Source organism: Trachinotus anak, unplaced genomic scaffold (genome assembly GCF_046630095.1).
Source record: "Trachinotus anak isolate AG129_WGS33_773 ecotype Australia unplaced genomic scaffold, CSIRO_AGI_Tana_v1 ptg000026l, whole genome shotgun sequence".
In the NCBI taxonomy this organism is placed as follows: domain Eukaryota; kingdom Metazoa; phylum Chordata; class Actinopteri; order Carangiformes; family Carangidae; genus Trachinotus; species Trachinotus anak.
Genome location: NW_027273877.1, coordinates 8,565,001 through 8,587,947, shown reverse-complemented (window position 1 = coordinate 8,587,947; position 22,947 = coordinate 8,565,001). Strand labels below are relative to the sequence as shown.

Genomic DNA, 22,947 nt, shown 5'->3' with positions numbered 1-22,947 from the left:
AGCTCAACATGCATTTCTAATCATTCACATTAACATTACTAATTCAGTGGCACAGCAACCCAACTACTAATCACCTCAGCACTCTATTACAGCTCCTTCACTTATTGCCAATGATGTGGCCAGTTAATGTAATCAGTATTGTTGGTTATGAGTCTTTAACAATCAATTAATCAATCGACTTTCTGCGAGCAGACAGACAGCAGGAAATGACCATTATGTGCTCCACTTTGATGAGAATTCTCTGTGGCGGCGTTTGACAAATGACTGTTTTATCTTCAAATGCAGCAAGGGCTTACATTCAATGGAGAATAAATCCAATATTATGAAGCTGGGATTAAACCATCAGCATGATTTGGCAGTTCTTTTCATTTTTCCATGCTATGTGTGTTTTTGAGGCCAAAATTAGGGGATTTAATTTATGTATTTTTAATTCATTTATTTTATTTTTTTTTTGCAGAGTGTTTTTAAACTCGACAGCGAAACTTGAGTCAAGATGATCCTGAGTACTTCATGTCCATTTTATAACGAGATTTGACCTACACTGCTTCTACTGCCTATACTATTTTAGCATTATTTAACTGTATCAATGCTGCCTTGACAGGTTTTAATATCCTGTGTTAACTGATAAAAACTGCTGTTGACTTCCCACAGTTGTGCAAGAGTGAATGAAAATCTCAACTCAAGGTCCACTTACTAGCTTTTTCCCCAAGTGCATGGAGGGTCTTCCTCTGTGAGATAGCAACTGAGCTGAGAAGCTAGAACTAGTTACTTATCACACCTGTTAATAAATCTTACCGTCAGCTAATCGTTTGTAGTTCTATTGGAGGAGCCATTTGTAACTTTTGCTATTGCTACACAGCTAACATCAGCAATAACAGCTTTTTACTTTACAGTCTAGAGGAAATGCTGCAAATTCAGCATCAAACTTTATTGCTACTCACTACAAGCTGTCTCCAGCAGCGGAGAGAAACACCAGCGTTAACTCGCTTTGCTTCGACTGCTATCATTGGTTTTCTGCTATTGAAGTTAGCGTGCTAACCAGTTAGCCCTGGCCCAGTCGGCCTGTCTTGTCACTGTAGTGTCCAGTCTGCTCTGAAGAATTATGTCCATATTATATCCTGTTGTCTTGGAAACGCAACAATGGCCGAAGCAATGGCCATTAAATAAATGGCTGGTAATGCTAATGTTGGCTATGTAGCAATAGCATAACTTACAAATAGCTCCTTTAAGTTTAATCTTTACCTTTGAAACACGAATGTGACCCAAAGAAAAACAGTCAAATTTCTACAGCAGCTTTTTCCAGGGTTCAACTACACCTCACAATGTTGTCGACATCAGCTGAGGATGGAGTTTGGACACATCCTCAACCTAATGTAAACAAAAACTCAAAAACATAAAAACATGATTCAAGATTCATGCCACACACTTAAGAACAGAAAATCTGTGATGTGTAAAAATCACTTTTACACCTTTATTTGGGCTCCCAATACACAAATCGAGGATATGTTCATCAATACAGTCTGCTTTAGATCTCATGATACACTGAATGGAGGAAGGTTTGGACTGATGCAATAAACCAACAGTTTTAAATCTGAACTACAGTCCTATGTACAATTTTATTTTAGAGATCTGTATTTTCTGATAGGTAATAACATTTATCATACTGAATAGCGATTGACAGGTACAATCACAAGGCCTTTTTGCAATTTTAGCCGATATATCTTAAATGCACTTTCACAGCAGATGTAACGTAAACTTCATTTGTAGCTCTATAATGAATCTGCACATTAAGTTCAGGTGCGGCCTTGGAAGTCCCAATAGACAGCAAATAGACAGCAAATGGAGTCGGCCTCACATTTGTATTTGTTTTTTGTTAACTATTGATGCACTCTTTGAAAAATAAGCAGACCACGTTTCCTTAGACAGATAACAAAGTTCTGCCGTCTTCGTCAGCAAATGGACGAGGTGATACATCTCCACAGATACAGGTAATAAACCCAAACAGAGGAAGATTCGTTCTCATATCAAAAAAGTTCAAGACCTGAGATTTTTAGTGGAACATAACATTTTAACGTACAAAAAAAAGAAAGGGAAAAAAAAAACCCATTAACTGTCTGTAAACTGTCACAATGGCTGCGAACACTAGCTATGTTTTCCCTTTTGTGACTGAAAACATGCACGTTAAAATCATGTCAGCTCGCGTTAAAATAACATTTAAAACTCAGTTTTCCAGCCGCATTCTTGAAACTTCTCATGGTTTGTTTTGTTTGTTTTTTTTTTTTTGTTGCAAGCTAGTAGTACACAGCTCTATGCATATAATTTTACATTTTTGACAGCTCAACGAGAATCATCAATAATCAGTGTGTAGACACGACTGAGGGCGATGCAGAATTCAGATAACTTAAGACAAATAAATTCATTTTTAAAATTCTATTAAACATGGTAATACCTTATTCTAGACAACACTGGGGGCTCTCCGAGGGTTACAAGTTCATTCCTTGGGCACTTAGTAAAGAGTCCAGCATGTCGAAAGTGTCTTTGTAGTCAGTGTGTTGGCCGTTGGCGGTCAGCATGCCGTTGGTTCCATCGTGGCCGTGGTGCTCCATCATCCTCTGGCCGCTCTCCGATGAGTAGTGGGACGAGCTCAGGCCTCCTTTGGAGCTCCTGCCGCTCTTGGTCGAGTGGTGGTGGTGGTTGTGGTTGCCGGCGTCAGAGTGAGGCCTCTTACGAGACGAGCCGGAGGAGCTCCCGTCGTTGCAGTGGCTGCTGGGAGCTCGTAGAGATAGGGAGGTGTTGTCTAATGTCCCTCTATTGTTCCCGCTGAGGGAGTATGAGTGTGAGTGTCCATGTTTCGAGTGGCGGTGCCCGCTGTGCTCTTTGTGCTTGTCTTTTCCAGGCAGAGTCCCGCCCTGCTCTGAGCCTCCGTGACGCTCTGATGAAACCTTGATTCGCATCTTGAGCTCCTCGCTCGTGGCAGAGCCGTTCTCGGCGAAGGAAGAAGGCAGCCGGGGCTTTTTAGAGCTGGGCTTATCTCTCCTGCTGTCACCTGACTGGCTGGCCTGCTGCGGCTGAGAGCGTTTCTTGTGGTGGTGAGAGGAGAGAGCTGGAGGTGGTGCGTACATGTCTGTGCCCAGCTCCTCCTTTATGCCGTTCTGCAAGGCCAGCTCCGCCGCATGTTTCTCTCTGTACTTTTCCAAAGTCAAGACTTTCTGCGACCGCGAAAAAGCTGCTGCGTTTGCACCGAGCTGCTGGTGTTTACTACTAGACCCGCCTGCAGATTTGTGTTCGTGTTTGACCAGAGTGAAGTCTGAGTGGGGAGGCTGGGAGAACTGGTCGTAGCCGCAGCTCTTTGACTGGTCGCTGAGCGGCTGGAAGGAGGCGTAGGGGGCTGCGATGGAGTTGAGGGAGGGCATGTCTGTAGAGTCTGATGAAGAGGTGGAGGGGAAGAAGGAGTTGTTGACACCAGGAAGGCCTTCTAAGGACGTCCCCTGGAAGGCACTGTCCACTGTCGGGCCCTCTGTCTTTGGCTTCTTAGCTGCTTGAATGGCCTGCGAGACAGCAGAGAAGCACAGTTCAACATTAGACACCGACACTTCATTTGTCCTGACCTGTACCTGTCGCACTGTATGTCCTGTCCTGTCCTCGCTGTTGTCTAACATGTTTTTATCACATACCCTCCAGTTTCGTATCCTCTTCAGCCTGCTGGGCGTCTTCTCCAGGATCTGAAGAAACTCGTGTGTGAGCTCTGAAAACAGGGAAGACAGCCACGTCACTCACCACTGCTCCATAATGTTTAACACATAATTCTGACACCGTTTACTGACCGACACACACATTATACAGCAGGGGAGCCCAGGGACCGCTGCTTTGTCCTGCTACTTGCATGATCTCACGATATTTGTTTGACCAACTCAAAAATTTAACAAGTTTTAGTGATAAATTACATATGAATTTACCCTGATTCCATTTTTTTTTACTGATTATACAAAAAACAGTGTTAAAAAAATAAAATTTCCCACCATCACAATTTCCTAAATCCCAATGTGATGCCTTCAAATGTCTTGGTAAAAAGACAATCCAAAGATTTAACATCATGATTTAACATCAGATGCTGTGTTTGATTTTTTGGATTGGAAAGTGTTTGAAACAGTTAATCGATGATCAAAACAGTAAACCAATATATTTCCTATTCACTGACTTAGAATAGGAGGTGGAGAAACCATCTTTCACCTCCTTGCTCACTGTTTGCCTGTAGGCAGCAGCCTGAAGCTTTAGTGCAGAACAAGCCCTCTGTTGTATTACCTCTCACATAATCCATCCCTAACACTGATCTGAAGCACTCCGACAAATTCAGTCCAAATTCAGTCCCACTGCGAGCCAGTGAAGGGAGCAGCTCCTGACTTCATTATCAGCACGACAAAATTAAAAACGATAAATGATGATATTTAATTTGCAGATGCCTTCAGGCTCAGGATTGGAATGAGGAAAATAATTTGAGCTACTGGGACAGTGAAAAACAGCCCTCGTCTCCCCGACTTCAGAGAGCATCAAGCTTTTCTATGACTGTAAGACAACATTTTCATGATTCACGACGTAATACTGCAAACTGCAACGGCTCATGAATGAAAATTATATTCCAAGAAAAGGTCAAAGAGGACGGAGGCTCTCACCGTCCAGGAGCTGTAATGTTACAGTGCGGTCCACGTACTCCCACCAGTGTTTGCCATCTGTGGACACGGGGATCTCCCAGTTGGACCACTTGCAGGCCAGGTGGATGCAGACACATGCGACGACCGTGGGTCTGTACTGCAGGCAGAAGGTGGTGAGGTGCAAACTGCAGGAGGAGACAAGAAACACAGGAGACACGTACAACCGTCAGCTGAAGAGGTTTTACACACACACACACATATATATTACACATTTTAGTTTAACAAAGGCATTTTTAAACATACAATCAAATGAGCAGAAGTTTAAGGCAATACTGACAATCAGACTCAAATATTTCCACATCACACACACAGCCTTACCTTACAGAACTGGAACATCTAAGAAAACCTATATTTGTTAGGACATGATCCTAAATGTCTGAATGAGATAATATAAGACTGCAGATCAACTGAACCTGTGTCAGGCCTTATTGTGGTTTGATTTTGATATGAAGAGGGGAAATTATAAAACATTGAAACAGTATTTCTCAGTCTCTTAATTAATGGAAAGAACATTTTCAGGAAATCTCTACTCTAGCAACTAAATAAAATGTAAACACAACTCATATTAGTGTAAAATTAAATGGCAGCACGTTTTAACTGGCATCACTCAAACTAAACATCAAACATGGGAACTGTGAGACTGAGAAACACTGATGCTGGTAGCCAAGACAAATGATTAGGCTTGAAGTTTTTCAAGGTTAGTTTCCCCTGCACCTTGAATCCCAAACTACACTGCAAACCGACTCGAGCACTGACACTACATCATGAATAAGAGCAACATGGTGGCAACGTTCTCCCTGGGCTGAAATACACTGCGGTTATTTTACTATATTCGTCATGTTGATGTATTAAATGTTGTTGAACATTAGGTTTACTTCTAAATGGAAGCAGATCTTCATCCTTTGTGCATAAAGTGTAAAGACCATCATCATCTGCATCATCATCATCTGCTGGCAGCATCAATCTCCCAGACTTTTATATCAAACTAGCAGTCTCTGGAAAACAAGTCAAATGAACACCTCAAAAGTCAGATACTAAAATCCACAACACCGTAGACTCAGTGAAACCAAAGTCAAAATCATTGTGCAGCAAATCTACCACAACTGTTTCTCCTTCAAAATACACCGAGCCTCATGAGTGTCAACGTGAACCGTTGCTTTTTGTTTTTAGAGTCCATAGTTTCTGCCGACTACAGACACGGACGTACTACAACTCACACTAAACTCTAGGGCTGACCAGAATGCCTCAAAGTGTTGACTGTCGCCATGGTAATCAATGTCAAAATTAGTATTTGAATACTGATAGTTTTATTTTAATTATGTGCATTACCACAAAAATTAACAACTCATTAAATAAGAAAAACTAAGTGACCATTACGCATCAACATTATTTATAATTTTAATTATTCATATTAACATTTAATCCTTGAAATAGTGTTGTGCAACAGCTCATCTAACTGACCAGCACTGATACTGGGACGGTGACAGTCTTACATGTGACAGTGCTAGAAAGATGCAGGAAAAGCCAAGTGTCTGGAATGATACAACAAAGTTTAGTATCAGATATGCCAAAGGTAACAGACATATCTATGACGAGTTTGAAAAATCACCTGAAAACTTTAACAACAGTTAGGCCGTGGCTGTTGTTACTACGACCTGCACGGCAACAAGGAATAATGTAGTAATGCATGTCTGATTTGTTCTGTTGTCGGCTGCTGGTGTTAACTTCTTCTTTTTACCCTCTGGTGACATTTTTGTGAATGTGTCCATAAAGGGAAGCAGAAATTGGGGACATTAATTATGCTAATGATCAAATCTCATGACGCTCATTAGCACAAAACGAGCCACTTCCAACAAGTTTGTGCAGTTAAGAGTTTGTGGAATCTGACTTGGGATTACTTGTATTACCAAACCTCACAAACACAGTCAGAGATAGCCATTATAAGAATATGATCATGCTGTGGAGTTCAATAAACCTAACACGGACCTGCATGATAGAATAGATTTCCTTACTGACATAATAAAAAAAAAACCCACAGAAGGCACATCCAGTTTGCAGTATAGTTTGGTGTTTCACTGTTAGCCAGTTTGGGGTGAAAAAAAAGCAAAAAAAAATGAAAAAATTTAAAAAGAACTGTAAACTATACTTACCAAAACACTCTATAAGTTTAAGAATCTTTAGTGGCAATCTATATTCAGGCTACCATTTGAGCTTTTTTTAGACATATGCACTCCGTACCAAACAACCTTGAGAGGTAAACAGCACCACTACACTCCACATTGTGCATTCAACCCCTATGTGCCAACACAGAGCCCTTGTACAATACACCGCACACAGCAGCCTAGCCGGTACTTCCCCACTCTGAGGGTTCCCAGTATCCAGGCGCAAACAGGGCGTTGGACACAGGAAGGGGGACCCTGCAGGACAGGAAGCTATAGTGTGCCATTACAGTGCAATAATGGGAACAGGATAATAACCTGTTGGTAGCCATGAAATAGGAAGTCTGTGCCAAATCCTTGCTTGCTGCAAAAGAAGAGGAAAGTTTGTTTTAGAACCGAGTTGCTACTTTAAAATAACACTCATATTTTACCATTAGCATAAGATGTAAATTTAAACGTGTAGATATACAGATGAAATGCTTGGTTTAAAAAAAATGGGATCTGCACTAAGAAATCACTAAATTCAGATTTTTAAAAGACCGGCATCACAGATGTACTGAATGATTTTTGATTTTTAAAAAAGGGTTCATAAAAAGGGGATATAAGAAAAGAAAAAGCAGAGAAAGAAGGTTATACCTCGCACTAGCTGGGAACACCTCACAACATCTGTGTGTGGATGATCAACTGTTATTTCAAAACCTGCAGTCAAGATGGTGAATGAAAATGATCAGCCACTGCTGCAAGAACAATGTCAAAAACCAACTCATGACGCCAATTCCGGGTGTTATCTGTTCAATATTTAAAAATACAAACTTCATGCATCCAACGTCTACATGCCCATATGGTATCAGTGTAACTTTTGTTCAAATGCTGCTAAAATGACAACCTGTGAGAACCAGTAAGGCAGTTCGACACAGAGGAGTCTCTCTCACTGTCATACAATGTCTGTAGCACTGAAGATTGAAGAGCACTCACCCAGTGTTTGCAGCACTATTGTTTCCAGTGCTACAAGCTCTTGCGCCTGCTGCTGGAATGCCTGAGAAAGATAAAATTGATGAAGAATTTAAAATCAGCTTCCCAACCACTAGAAACAAACAATTCAGCCTCTTATCACCACTGCATGATACAAAACTGTACAGGGTACTGGGTACTTAAATAGGTTTTGCTTAGCAAAGTAATTCGTGCACAGAACCTCAAACTGTGGGAAATGTCCAACACAGTTTACCAGAACCACGTGAGACATCCTCAAGCTGGTCCAACAATCAGTCCACAACCCGCCATCGAACATGACAAAGCAAAGATGCAAATCCTCACAGTGGAAAATTGGCATTTCTGCTTCAATGATTAATCAATTATCAGCAGATTAATTTCTTTCAATCAGCCAATCAGTGCATCTCTGTGGCAGTCGAAGGTCACTACATCTTACTCATATTTTACTTACATTGCTCTTAGTGTCTAGGGCAGGCTCTTGTGGGTTAATGCAGGCATGGGCTATTTTAATGACATGCTCCAGCTTCCTGGGCTGCTCTTCAACTTTAGCTGCCAGGAACAACGTGGTCTGGGAAATTATCTATAAAGAAGAAAAAAAAACCTCAGTCAGATTTCATAACTGTATCACCACCAGTAATTATAGTATCATCTAACACTGCTGTGGTACTTACATTTCTATGGAATTTGGTGAAGGAGTGAATCATATAAAACCTGTGCATATATACTATAGCAGTGTTGATAATGAGTTGAGAGCTGGAAACAGAGTTAAGGCATAACACACGGATGATACACAGTAAAGAGAAATTGACTGGCAGCTATGGGACAGAAACCTTGGTGCATTAGCATCGAGCTAGCAAAACGTGTACCCTCTAAGTTAAAACCGGCCGCAGAATCAAGTCACTAGCTTCAACTTTTCAGAAGACGAAGGAGTCAATTAGCAACCAAGTATTGGGTTTAAATAACAGCTTCATCCAGGATCAATAATATTTTATAACTGTTATCATAAGGCAACGCTAACAATAGAATCTGCAGTCTTAAGAGACAAAACAATAGCTAAGCTAGCAAGCAGGCCTCAGCACTTCCAGCGGTTTTTAAACCTCGTGTTAGCAGAGATAAATGCCCCATCTTGTCAGTGAGGACTCTGTGTGTGATAACGAAAGATTTCAAGTGTGTTTCTGGAGTTTAACGGCGATCTGCAACAAGCCTCGTCATTCCGACCCTCCTGTGAGCTAATGCTAACCCGGGCTAACCCGTCCGTTGGCCAGCTAGCCTTCGCGTTTCAAAAAGGATACACGTTGAGTCTCTGGCCTATGTCTTGGATCAGGTTGGCGGCCTGCTGGCGGTAAGAGAGCTCCCTGTCAGCCTCTATTCCGCAGCGTCGAGACGGTGTGTTTTCGAGCTGCTCCCGGGTGAAGAGCCATTTCGTAGAGGGTCCCCGGTGCACCGCCATTACGCTCCCACAGCCAAGCCCGACGGCGTTAGCATCGGGAGGGAGTTGAGCGACGGGGGCACCGGAAGGACGAAATGAGCGGCCGAGGCTGATCGAAAACCGGTCATCCGCTGTCTGAGCAGCGCCTCTAGTGGTCGGTGGGGCGAACTTTGATCTACGACACACACTGTGTCAGATAACAGCTAATCCACGACACAATAGGTTCATTCAGATCTATTAGGTACATATATTTAGCATTTAGCCAGCAGCCACTAATAACCCGTGCGTTCTTTTTCTACTTTATTAATCAAAGACAATAAAGCAGTTAGAGGGTGAAATGTCCCGATTAGCCACTAGAGGTCACAATTGAACTTGGTGCCAGTCTTGCACTACTACTACTACTATTATTATTATTATTATTATATTATTATTGTTGTTGTCATTATTATGAATGTGAAGCCCTTAGAGATATGAGATTGTATGTATTTGTGAGAAGTTATTTTTTTTAGAACTAGTTAGCACAGGCTATACTTTCCCCTATCTCCTTTGTGTGTGTATATATTTATGAGTTGCTTATTAGAGAATATTTGTATTTGTTTATATAGAGGTGTCATCGTTTTAATAGTAATGTGGGAAAGCAAAGACTTGAAGAGTGTCCAGGCATCAGTGTTTGATAAATGTGATGAAGAACCAGGTACAGATTATTTTTAAATGAGGCTTTAGATTATTAGTACATTTCAAAGAGATTTTATTATGATAATATAAAGCATGGGATTAGCTATACTTGGGCAAGCATCATATATTTTCTTGGCAGTAAAACAGCTGCATTGCTGTGTGTCTGCCACCAAAGGGAAGCAGAGACCAAGAGCACACGTGGATGTCAGTGAGCGCGGAGTCCGTCCGCCTCAGTTTTGCTCTACAAAACCAGACAAATGTAAACCAGCTTTAGCCACACAGGCCTGGCGTATATATGTTACCTCGAGTGTGAGATCTGTTTATGAGCTGTGAAAAGTTTGCGCACATTAAGTTTCTGACAAATCGAACAGCTTGCTTGACACTTACACACATTTTCTAATTGGGATCTATAAAATCCCAATTTCGCGTGATGTCATTTGTCAATATATGAAAAGCCCACACTCATCCAGAGCAATCAGAAAAATTAATTAGTGTAAATGCTTATCAAGTAGCCCCGTATCTTAGCAACCTGTAACGAAATAACGATGATTATCGGAAGTAAACAAAGAAACGATGCAGCAAATGAAGTCGCGCTCTGAACTCTGTGGATGACTTTACCAAAACTTTTTTTTTTTTTTTTTTTTTCCTGTGAGAGGTGTAGGTGACAGGTGCAGGCTTTCCTGGTAAATGATTTTCTTAATTAGAGACCAGGTGTGGCTGTTTCACGACGTCGCGAAGCGGAGCCTCTTTTCGCCTGTCCAGTCTTTGCGCAACATCTTTCGTCAGGTTCGTGAGCGCATACAGGTAACTGCTTCCGGTTGCCGCCTTCAAAATAAAGAGCCGATTTCTTCCATGAGAACGACACAAATTTCCGCTTGAAGGCGTTTTTCCCAGTGGTGGAAGAAATATTCAGACTCTTAACAGGCTAATTGGATAAATTTAACCTTGATCACAAATAAAGTTTCTGAATTTAAAGTTTTTGCCTATGAAAAGCAAAATCACATTGGCCCATTTTTTCATTTTTTTGATTTTTTTGAAGTAAGACTCCATATTTACTGCTACAGTCTTAAGTGGTCTGGGAGTTATGAACATCAGGCTATAGACTATGGTGGCTAATATTAGCAAACACAGATTAAGATAATTTATTATTTGTTTACGGTCGAGTAGAGCTAACAGCCCTATATAGGTTAATTTAATATCTATGATAATGCATAATATTTCACAAGTTCATCATATGTTTGGGAGGAAAAATTGAATCTGAAATGTGACTATCAAATGTAGTATATAAGTAGAAAAACTGAAATAAGCAATTCAAGTATAGTAGTTCAGACTGTGCTTGAGTAAATGTTCTTAGTTAAATGTAGACCACTCAAGTTACTAAAGTATTTCTGATTAACAAAAGATAATAATAGCTATTTTGACTCTAAAATAACATAATTAAAGACATTTCTAAGTCAAAGACAATACATTTTGTTTTGTTTTTTCGGGCGACACATGGACGTTTGTTTTGATGCCCACATCTTCTCATTTCCGGTATCTTTTCACCTTACACTGGGTAACTTGGCGCAACTGGACCTGCAGCCCTGCAAGCAACCTCCCTCCCGCTCTGTCTCCGGCTCTCTCCCCAGCTGAAAGCCTGCACTTCTCGCCCAGGTGTGACATTCTCCGAGTGCCTCACTGGAACCGCAGCCTGCCGAGAAGATGACGGACTCCACACCGCCAGACCCCACCGCTGTCCCGCACTCGGCTGTAGTTGTGGACCCCACGGCGGTGAACGGACGGTGCGAGCAGACGGAGTCCCAGCAGCAGCAGCAGCAGCAGCAGCAGCAGCCCAACCCCGAAAGTCAGGGAGAGGCTTTCAAGATGGACCAGGAGATGAAGATAACAGACAGCATAGATGACCGAGGTAGGCGGTGTGAAATAGGTTCAAAGTTTAGGATTCACCAGATGGCCCGTGGTGGCCAAGGCGCACACTGTGCGTAATGCCACGGAGAGCAACCGGATGCATATTCTTTACTGTGAAATCTGTTTACACTTGTATCCAGTGAACTTTACTGAAAAAATGTCGCTCTGCTTCTTCTAATCAGCCTCCAAATGTTCCAGACTGAAAGGTGATATATCTGATGGCTGATGCTTTAGTGTTATAGTCAATAAATTATTGACATGGTTGAGTAGACTGGCTCTACAGAGTGGGCACATCTGCATTCTGTTCCACATATGTTGCCTGAAATACTGTGCTGTGATTACAGATTTGGTGAATAAATTAGTGGATTGCCTTTGGGAAAGAGCGAAGCCACAGGCAGTCATTTGAACAGTTGCAGGTGTTCCACATCCTGAATATGGCACAGAGGAAATCGTGTCCATGTTTCAGACTTTTCAGAAAGCCTGTAACTCTGACCAAAATGATATTGGACAGTAATTTAAAGAGGTAACACATTGGAGCTGCTGCAGATTCATGGTCATACAAGTGAAAATAGTAAAATTACTGTTCATGTTACTTTAGAGTAAATGGGCTCAAACATCCAAAATCACCAGTATAGACAGATACATTCTTACAGTAAATCCAAAATACAATATGGTGATTTAAACCGACTGGACCCAAGTAATCAAATAATGCATATGGACAAATAAGCCTGACTGCAAAAGTTAATTACAATGAGTTTGTTATTGGTGCAGAGGTCACATGTTACTATGAGAGGCAGGGAGTGGACGGCAGTAGGTTATGTTCACAACACCAGCAGGCAGAGAGAAAACCTCCTCTGTGGAGATCAGTAATGCAGTTTCTTATCAGAAACTTTTGGTCTACTTTGACCTCAGAACAGGCACTCAACAGTTGTACAGTGAAGCTGCTTTGATCAAAATGTCTGTATTATTTATGGCAGAGGGAAAAAATATAACAAGTCATTATATTAGTTATGAAAAAATCATGTAAATTAGCCTAAATGTGTGTGATCTGATAAAAGAGATAGTTCAGAGATACAGGGAATTTGTCCCACTTTCCCACAGTCAGAAACTAATAAAAGCCTCAGGACAGACCTTTTCTATCTACTTGGTTTAGTTTTAAATCATGTGAAACAGCAGTATCAGGCTATCTTTGCTCAATTGTTGTGTGTCTATGGGATCAAATGACATAATCCTGATCCCATAGGCATCCAGGAACTGAGCTAAACAAAGTATGTAAAGGTCTGTTCGAGGGGAGGCCTGAGACTTTAAACACCCCTGATCTATGGTTCAGATGTCGGCAGAGAATCATCATCTGACTCTATGATCTTTCAGTTCAGAGTTTTCCAGACCCTTTGCTGTTTTGGTTCACTCTCATCAATCTCATTTCCAGACACAACAGGCAGCTTTATATTTCTTTTTTTGGGGACCAAACCGGAGCTGTAAGGAGAGGGAATACTGGACTTTACATCCATCAGGTCGTCTGTAACATGACTTCGGCTGCTGGATGTGTCAACTGTATCAGCTTTATGATAATATGATCATATGATATGTCCACTTTGTGTTTACAGCACCTAAGTGGCCAAAATCATCTGTTTTTGCCGGTTTAAGTACCAACAAGAAGCATCATCATGTATTTATCAGTAATTATGGATTTTTTAAAAAGCTAAATGTATACGTTATTGCTAATTATGACTAATAATTATTAGTAAGTAATAGTTTAATGCTAATCTCACTGTAGCTGTAGTAGTGCCTTTCCTCTCCATTTGTAATGCTGCGGCAAATCAAAAGGCAGGTAAACACAACCTTTTTGAGTTAAGCTGTCTCCTCTGCTTCCTCACTCTGCTGTCTCTGAGTCATATCTGTGCATCGTGGGTCACTGTGGCCTGTGTCGTCGTCCGCAGGTCTTCTGGAGAGCAGCATGCGCCTGAAGCCTCATGAAGCACAGAGTTACCGCAAGAAAGCTCTGTGGGTGTCCTGGGTGTCCATACTGGTCACCATTGTCCTCGCCATCGCTGCTTTCAGTGAGTAACACCTTTTTTTTTTTTTCTTTCCATGAATCTCACACAGAGTGTTGTTTTTTTGCATTTCCGGTGTGTGTTCAAGAGGTAAAGGCAAAATCGGAAGAGATGCTCGTTGCCAGCTGCCCAGTCCTTCATTTGAAGGACAGGTTTGTTAAACCCTGTGGCACCCCGTTGATCAGTGTGACACCCACAGCCTGATCACGCAGCAGCGTTCAAAATGAAAGGCAACACGAAGGACAAGCAGTTGATGCGATAACACACTCCAGCATGCTAACTCTGTCCCCCCCCCCAGCCTCCCACTGCCTCCACTTCAAATGACAATTTCTCTCAGTTAAGAAAGCAAAATACTTAGAGCTGTTGAGTGCAAACCCGACCTTGGCTCCTGCTGCAGTTTCTGGAGGTTTATTTATTTCAGAGGCAGAACAAGCTCGAAGACCTGCCTTTGTCAGAGCCGTTGTTGTTTTTCCTTTTGGTTGACCCTCCATATGTCAAGGATGAAACCCCCCACCTTCATGGATATGATGATTCATGCTTGGTTTTCAGATGGAGAAGAACAGGGAGGATTACTTTACTTTACTTCTTGTTAATTTCTCTGCATGTCAAAGGTTTTTTCTCTTCAGTCTAATTTGGGATGGAAGTGAGTCACGGTGTAGATGTAGTTCAGGTAATGCTGCAGTCGTGTTTTTCTCTTCCTGAAAGCACATTTTAGAAAATATCGCAGATGTTTTAAACATTTGACAGACTTGGAGGTTAGATTTAGAGATGAGATATATCTAAAAACACCAAGTAAAATTCAGCAAGCAGTGTTTCAAACGCTGATTCTAGTGTTGATTGATGATCATAGACTGAGTTAGCCTCAGAAATCAGTCACCATCACATACTGCGATATTCCGCTGATGCTCTTTCTTCTTCCTCCTCTGCAGTAAATGCAGATCAGAACTTGACAGATGCGCAAGTAAATAGGACAAGTTTTGCTGCAGTGTAGTTTACCACACTCACACACTGCTGAAGACTGATAATAGCATGTTCCTCTTCTTCGTGGCTTTAACTTTTAAATGTGTTTCGCATAAATGTTCATTTATCCTGCTAAAAAAAGATTTTCCACATCTGCCAACAGGCCATTTTCTCTTCCCTCAACATTCTTCCATGCACATTCTTCATTAGACATTTTCACATCTCTGTAGTCCTGCGGTGAGACCTCTCACTTGTCACATCCTGCCTGCTCTTACTCATTAATGAAACATGGCACTGCTTGCAAATCAGCTGCAGAAAGGAGTAGAGGAAGAGATGAATGGGGCCGATGTAGCTGCAGTGATTCCAGTAAACAGAGATCTGACTTGCAGTCACAGCGTCATTACACGTCGTTTTTTTAATTCCGATTTTTTACGCCCTCTGGGAATAACAAAGCCAACTGAAGAAAATGCAGTAGTTCAATAAGTAATTAGAGTTGTGTGTAAGGACGAAATGAAAATCGGAATCTGATTTGTTGCTTTCACTTGCATCAGATGAAGCGAAGTGACCCAGCAGGTTGTTGGAGTAAAGAAACGGAGGAAGCTGGAAATCAGAACCTCTTCCTGAGTTCAGGACTTGCTGTTCTGATAAGGAAACGCTGGTAGAGCAGCAGCCTGTCTCACAGCTTCCTTCTTTGTCGTGTTTGTATTAAGTTACTTGAGTGTGAAAGAGGTTTTTTTCACTGCAAATAAAGACAATCCAGTCCCACACAGCTCTTGTGCAGATAACTTGCATTGAGGTGAAAAAATGTTGTAAACAACATCCATGTTGACTCTAGTCTGCTTGAATTCTCTCAGTTGAACAGTAAGATAACACAATTTTATTATTTCAGATTACTATCTGGATTTTAAAAAAGGAAGTATAACTACGTGACTTTAGTGACGTTACTTTATGTAGCTCTGTGCTGATCAGCGTTATGTGTTCTGTAAGCTAATGTCAGTGTTGTGCTCTTTTATGTGTGATTTATGAAGTTATTATAAAGAAATGCTTAAGGTTTAATTATATTACTGCAGTTGATATTCACATCGCGCCAGTTTTACTTCATTATTCTAGTTTACCTCAGCACAAATTAGATTTACTATCATCTAATCATTGCACTGCAGAGTCTCCTTCCTTTTGCTCTTCCTGTTTGACTGACACGATTATGACAATGAACATTTATTAGCAAACAATCCACTGCACCAGTTCCGTGATCGCCCATTAAACTCTTTTTAAACCTCCTGTAAAACTGCCACTGGCTCTTTGCAAACAAGCTGATGTGAGTCCAGTGAGTCCCATTGTAAATAAGAATATTTTAATGTGCAAAAGCTGCGTGAGAATCGTGTTATCAACCAGCTGATGATAGCAACGCATTCTCTTCTCCTGTGAGTTTGACAGCTCTGTACTTTGTTTTTATAAGGAGGTGACAACATGAAGTAAGCCAATCCAAACAAAACATTAACCATTTCAAAGAAAGAAACTAATGGATTCATGATGCATAAAATACACAGAAGAGACAGCAAACAGAAGAAAACACTGTCCATGGTTAATGACCTGAGCTATACAGAGATTATGAATGAGTCTAATTTTTGACTTTGAGTTTTGAAGAGGTTTGTGAAGTGTTTCCTGTCTGAACACACTGTTAGACAGACACTCCAGCTGATCTTTAATGGTCTGGTTAGCAACACTAGAATGAACATAAATTAAATATGAATTTCAACCCTTTTACAAAGTTGTCAGAAATTTTGAGGAGAATTTCCTGGAAAATGTTTTAAGGCGTATGAACTAGTATACATTCAAATACTTTGAAAAGTTCACTAATTTTTGGGGTGTGATGTACCTCAACCAAGGGGTAGGGATGGCTCGAAGGACGGCTGTGGCTCAGAGGGCAGAGCGGGACATCCACTAACCAGAAGGTCGGTGGTTCAAACTACTGAATCAGTGTGTGTGTTGTAGTGTCCTTGGGAAAGATACCGAACCCCAAATTACTGCTGATGGCTGTTCCATCAGTGTATCAATGTGTGTATCTATAGTAGAGCACTGTATGGATGTGTGTGTGTGTGTGTGTGTGTGTGTGTGTGTGTGTGTGTGTGTGTGTGTGAATGGGTGAATGTGGCTTTGAGTGGTTGATAAGACTAGAAAAGTGCTGTACAAGCGCAGTGCATTTACCATTTATTTAAAAGTATTGGGACTCAAAATGTGCTTGACCAAATGGCAGAGAAAGGCATTCTGGGATTGGGCTCATTCTGTGGCCAACCTCAGTGGATGCAGCGCGGCAGCGGGTCTGAGCCCTGCAGGGTGTCAGTCCAGTCACCACCACCTGCTGCTGTTCCCTGTCAGCTCTACATCATGGCGGAGTGATGGCTGCTGGGTAACTTACCCTGTAAAACATTAGCATTATTCAAACATGCCTCGACTTGTGAGTGTGTGAATTTGATTTTGGGCAGGCAGCTGCAGCTTTGAGTTTATCATAGACGTCTTCGTTGGCACAGTGCGGGGGCATGTCACACATAGGTTGGTTGACATTTGACAATTTTGTGGAGGCAAATGTTTTTCAAGTATTTTGAAGTTTTTGGTCGAGTCACACTCACTAAGTCTGAAATATAACAGTGACTGAAGTAAGATGTTTCTGAAGCAGACTGTGTGAGATCATTTGTTTTCATCATCTTTCACTCTGAGCCGCCGAACAGCTCAGTCTGAACTGCTCTGCTCTTACTTATTGCTGCATTATTACATGAGTAGGGGAGATGGTTGGAACATTTTTGACATTTCTGTCTGTATCTTGCAACTCCTTCAAGCCAGTGTGTTCAAAATGTGATTCAAACTAGTTACATGTGTGTGCTCTTAAATGCTGTAGGTGTGATCTCTGCAACACAAACAGAAAATGAAGGGTTTAGTCTCAAACATGTCCTGGGGTGAAATGTAATGTAATCATGATATAAAGTTTATGACAAAAACTTGATGATGAAGCTTTTTATTCAACACTTTAATGACTTTATAACAATATTGTTAGCACTTGGAAAGTGGGAGAAATATATATGTTGCAACCACTCCCCTACTCCATTCTCATGGGTCGGACCACACCCATCTTCAAACTATGCCTTCGTTTTGATCTCAGCACGCCTGTAAAGTTTTGTGACTGTAGTTGTGATGATATGACGGTGAGAAACATCTGTCCACAGACTCACAAACACCTGCCAAAGTACTCAAATCCACCTCTGTGATAGTTCCCACTACGGTACACACAGACTCACGATAATTAGTGGAGTAGAACTGAATGAATGAATGAAAATCTAATCGAGCCCCTCGCCGCTGCTTTGATAACAAGGTGTTATGCGTTGCTCCAGCAGCACATTGAGAGAAACACCATCAGTCCACCAACTGGAAAAACAACCTTGACAGCAAAGTGTTTCACTGATCTGCATAATGCAGCTCCACAAACAGCCAATAAAGCGACAGGCCTCCAATGGTGTTTTATCTTAAGCTCTCCTGCCTCTCTTGTCAGATGTGACAGGGTATGTATGTATGTATGTATGTATGTATGTATATGTGCGTGTGTGTGTGTGTAGCCTGATGCGATGCTGGCGCTCCATCCCTGCTGACACCCACCCAGCTTTCTAGGGAGCCAATTATCCATCGCTGGGCTCAGCTTTGACGACCGTGGAGCCGCAGCAGATTCATTTATACACCATTTCTTCTTTCTGCTCCTAATGAAGGAGCTAGGACGGGAGGGAGGGAGGGAGGGAGGAGAGAGGAGAGAGGGGAGGAGGGTGGAGGAGGAGGAGCTGCAGATATACAGTTGTGTGTGACATTAGAGGCAGATCTGTGAAGGTTCAATCCCAAATTAAATCAATAAAATATCAAAAATGATTTAAAATTACACAAAAGCTTAATTCATACTACATTATATATATATACCTTGCTGTGTTTTTATGCTCATTCAAACATGCTCACCTCAGTTAACATCAGCAAACAAAAGTTTAACAGCTCGTGCTGCTGCCACTTTTTTCTTGTTAAGTCAACTCTGGCAGATGCATGAAACTTTGGTGTCCACACAGTCCCTCCCTCTTTATTTACTTTCATTTGAACAGCTGTCAGCTTCTGTTTGCTGTATCATAAGTCTGTTCCCACACTGAGAGCTCAGGCACACGGGGGATCTCCACCCTGGATGTTTTTTAAAGAACAAGTCGACCGGGCAGTGCGTCATTGATCTGTTTCTATTCCTATGCTACACACGCTGTACACTATATGATGTGTATGTAGGCTTTGTGATGGTGATAGCGGAAATACACAAGTCAAACTACCTGGGAATAGTTTTGCAGTTCTCCAACCTATATATTATTTTTCAGGAAACTAGATCTTCACAAGAATTTAAACACCTGGAGATCCAGCAGAGTAAAAATCAAACAAATGAACACAAAAAACTATATACGTTATATTTTACCAAAATAAAAAGAATACTGTTCTTCAACCCTTTTGGTTACTGTCATAATCCTGCTCTTGTTTGAAAAGTGACTCTTTAAACTTTACTTAACTCAAGAGTTTTTTTTAGCAGGTTTTTCTTTGCACAGATAGAATCAGAAAAGCTTTGAAAACGATATTTAATTTGTGAAGGTTGGAGTTTGGTACAGACCGAAACACACCTAATGTAGCGCTACCAAGGCCAAGGCGTCCCACAGGTATGTCTGTGCAGGTTAAACAACAAGTCCTCTAAATGAAACAACAAAATATGGTGTTCGTCCGTGTCCTCTAGAAGGACGCACAAAGCTTTTTCCTACAGTACAGTGACTTCATTCATCTGTGCCTTCAAAACCTAACACTGTTTTATGATGGAGCATTTCAATGACCTGGTCCAGGTACAAAAATGACTCGGTTACAATAAAATTCAAATTAATAATTCGTTAACCTTAGGAAAATATTTTGGTTTGGTTTAAGATGACAGTGGTGCCTTGTCGTCATGGTTACAATAATAACCACATGGTTACGGTTAGAAAAGAACAAGGAAACAAACAGTTAAAGTCTGATGCTTTATTGGTCTTTAAAACTCAAATCAAGTTCTTTCCCTAAATCTAACCAAGTTGTTTTTATACCCGGACCAAACCAAACCTTAACCACAGCCCTGATGCATCTTAGAACAGTGGTCGGTGAAACTATGGCTAAAGTTTAATGGTGATGATCAGATCAGAAAATGCTTCACATGTCGTAGAAAGTGCTGCTCATTGTGGGAAGTGTTGGGTTTTTTCTCTCCATCCTGGAAAGTACCTTGAGGTAATGTATGTTGTGATTTGGCGCTAGACAAATAAAATTGGATTGAACTGAACTGAAATGTGGACCTCACACTGGGTGACCCCATGTCTGCATGAGAAGCATCTCTTCCTTTTCTGCCACAAACAAATAGGCTGCTACTTTTATGGTTAATTGACCTCCTTTTTGCAGAGACTGAGCTTTTAAATGTCTCTTTTTTAAATTATATTTTTTTTTATTGAAGACATGCACAGTATGCGTAAACTGATACGGAGCACCGGGTCAGTTTGTGCCAGTCTAAGTTAAGATGCCGTTTAATTTGGGCTCTTTAAAAAAGACATTATACACTTTGAAGAAATAATGGCACCTGTGCAGAAACAAGTTTTCATGTTGTTTCATTTTCAAAATCAAACATCACAGAGCGCTGTGTGTCAGAATTAGAGCAGGGGAAGCTGGTTATCAGGTTACCTGTATTTTGCTCAATTTCCCGACTAAACGTAGTTTTACGGATCATTTTTAGAATCAGCTGTTGTCACTGTTTCCATGCTGCATCTCTGCAGATCTCTGCTATCACACTCATTTGTATTCAAGGCTTGTTCATGTGTGCTTAAGTATTTGCAATGTGCGAATGTGAAGGCAGCATTCGTCTCTTTTTTCATTTTGGTCAGGGGCGATGGCAGGGGAGGGGGATGATTGTGCCGAGCAACTGAACAGAGATGAAACAATAAAGGGAGGAAAAGAGAGGATGGAGGAGAAGGAAGCTTGGGAGAGTGGAGGAGGAGAGAAAAGGGGGTACAGGGAGGGGAAAAGGGATAAAAGGAGGAAGGAATGGGTTGTCTTGCAGCAGAAAGAAAATGAGAAATAAAGGAGAAGCACAGGGAAAGAGACAACACAATGCTGTGTTTCTGCAGGCAGGGCTGAGGCAAGTTACTGGCCCCCAGTGAGTCTAGCTAAAAATAAACCAGGGAGGAGAGGAGAGGATTCCTCCCCTCTATCTCTCTACATCTGTCTCTTCTTTCTCTTCTCTCTCCTCGTTGCAGGTGTGTGTGTGTGTGTGTGTGTGTGTGTGTGTGTGTGTGTGTGTGTGTGTGTGTGTGTGTGTGTGTGTGTGTGTGTGTGTGTGTGTGTGTGTGTGTGTGTGTCAACACATCTACAATTCCCTTTCACTGGGTGGGATTTGCTGCACAAGCTAATGAAAAATAGAAAAATCAGTTCCTTACAAAATGTACCGCTGGACATAAATGATGATCAGTTATCACTGCGGAGAATCAGGAGAAGACCCAGACGCCGCAGGAGAGAGCTTGTGTCTTTGTGGAGTTTAAATGACTGACACTTTTTATTTGGCAGCAATCAGCCTTTATCTGTTCACAGACAGTGACAGGAAATCTTCAACCTGCTGTCAGGACTAGAAGACATTCATCTTGGTGTTTTCATGGGGATGTAACACACCTGATGCTACACATGATAGTGTGTGACTGAGTAGAGAGAGTGTATGTGCTCAACAGAGAAGCTAGCAGCATTATAGAGGGAAACTTGGGCAGGAAATGTATGTACCAGCACTGAAAGACACTGGAAAATATATATGATATATATGAACAATGAAAAAAATCCATCTCCATGAACTTTAGTAGGAATAAGTGGTGGTTTTAAGACAAGATGAATGTCAGATTAATTAATAATGATTCAAAAAAATTCAAAAATTAGGAGAGAAAAAACAAATAAGACAAATACACTTAAAGACACTTACTTTGAAGCAGCTTTTAGTCAGCGGGATTAATTTTCTTTTATTTTGAAAATGTGATAGACCATACGCTGTGTTAATCACAAGAGAAAATCCAATCACAGTCACTTCCTACTCTTTCAGTCACTTTGTGCTGCTGCATTTTTGAACAGCTCAGTTTGAACTAGTCAGTGTCCTGATGACGCTGCGTTAGATAAAGAAGAGGCCGAGCTCTCATCTTAACTCCATGTTTGGAGAAAGAGAAAAGAAAGAAAAACATGTTTGCCGTGATCAAACTTCAAAAAGAATAAATATCAAAACAGCAGTTGATTGATTGTTGATAGTAGGCCATGAAAACAATAGTGTTTTCATGGCCATTTCTGTTGGCTTTGTATCATATTCTTTTTATTCTTCATGTGCTCCAGTCAGTCAGTGAGTCAGTCAGTCAGTAGTTTTCTGTAAACACACTGTGAAAAATGTACTTTTCAATACAAGCAAGTTCTCCAGGACTTTAACTGAAGTAAAAATTTGACTGAACTTCACTTGGAGTAATATTTGAGCAGGAGTATCTGTACTCTGACTTGTCGATCTAAAGTCACGTTTCTCTCTCTCTGTTTTCTCTCAGCTGTTTCCATCATGCGCCACAGCGCCTCAGCTTTTGGATTTGCCGTAAGTCAACCTGTAAAGCCTCCACTGCACCGCAGCTACACTGGCTAACACTGAAGAGAAAGCAAAATGTCTGTTTTGTTCTCACTCTGTAGTTCGATGCCACGCTGGATGTGCTGTCCTCTGTCATCGTACTGTGGCGGTACAGCAACGCCGCGGCTGTTCACTCCGCACACCGTGAATACATGTAAGTACAGTCACAGTTAAACCAGATCTACACAAACCTGCTTTAAAATCAAGATTAGACCTTTCACTTCCAGGTATCCGCACATGCTGAACAAGTTTTAAATCGATCAAATCTGATGCGCAAGTGAGGACAAACGACCAAAGAAGTGATTTATCACCAGGAAGTGAGGAGAGTTTTGACAAAATCAAGTAGATATAGTAGAAGAAACTTGCA

The 22,947-nt window shown here is 41.3% G+C and overlaps 2 protein-coding genes across 8 annotated transcripts in view; one reads left to right on the top strand and one right to left on the bottom strand.

Annotated features, from left to right (window-relative positions):
* Positions 1 to 1,457: 1,457 nt before the first annotated feature.
* On the bottom strand, positions 1,458 to 9,533 carry LOC139609418 (cyclin-T2-like). Of its 4 annotated transcripts, none has more exons than XR_011685221.1 (9): positions 9,151 to 9,533; positions 8,530 to 8,611; positions 8,310 to 8,438; positions 7,844 to 7,904; positions 7,505 to 7,567; positions 6,860 to 7,232; positions 4,671 to 4,834; positions 3,675 to 3,745; positions 1,458 to 3,548 (listed from the first exon to the last, which is right to left on the bottom strand). XR_011685221.1 is itself a non-coding variant. In XM_071463953.1 (9 exons), exons 1-9 carry the CDS (start codon positions 9,306 to 9,308, stop codon positions 2,484 to 2,486), a joined length of 1,839 nt encoding a protein of 612 aa, XP_071320054.1. In that variant the 5' UTR covers positions 9,309 to 9,398; the 3' UTR covers positions 1,458 to 2,483. The 4 variants fall into 4 exon arrangements, 3 of the variants coding, with proteins under 3 accessions (XP_071320054.1, XP_071320055.1, XP_071320056.1); XM_071463953.1 differs by having other exon boundaries at positions 7,187 to 7,232; positions 9,151 to 9,398; XM_071463954.1 differs by having other exon boundaries at positions 9,151 to 9,367.
* Positions 9,534 to 11,496: 1,963 nt separating this feature from the next.
* LOC139609421 (transmembrane protein 163a) overlaps positions 11,497 to 22,947 on the top strand; it is a 34,743-nt gene continuing 23,292 nt past the window's right edge. For all 4 annotated transcript variants that reach the window (XR_011685225.1, XR_011685226.1, XR_011685224.1 and 1 more), the window contains exons 1-4: positions 11,497 to 11,868; positions 13,808 to 13,927; positions 22,507 to 22,550; positions 22,643 to 22,734. Coding sequence is in view for 1 of the 4 variants with exons in the window: in XM_071463958.1 (XP_071320059.1) it covers positions 11,664 to 11,868; positions 13,808 to 13,927; positions 22,507 to 22,550; positions 22,643 to 22,734 (461 nt within the window). In the remaining 3 variants the exon portion in view is untranslated. The remainder of the gene's footprint in view (positions 11,869 to 13,807; positions 13,928 to 22,506; positions 22,551 to 22,642; positions 22,735 to 22,947) is intronic.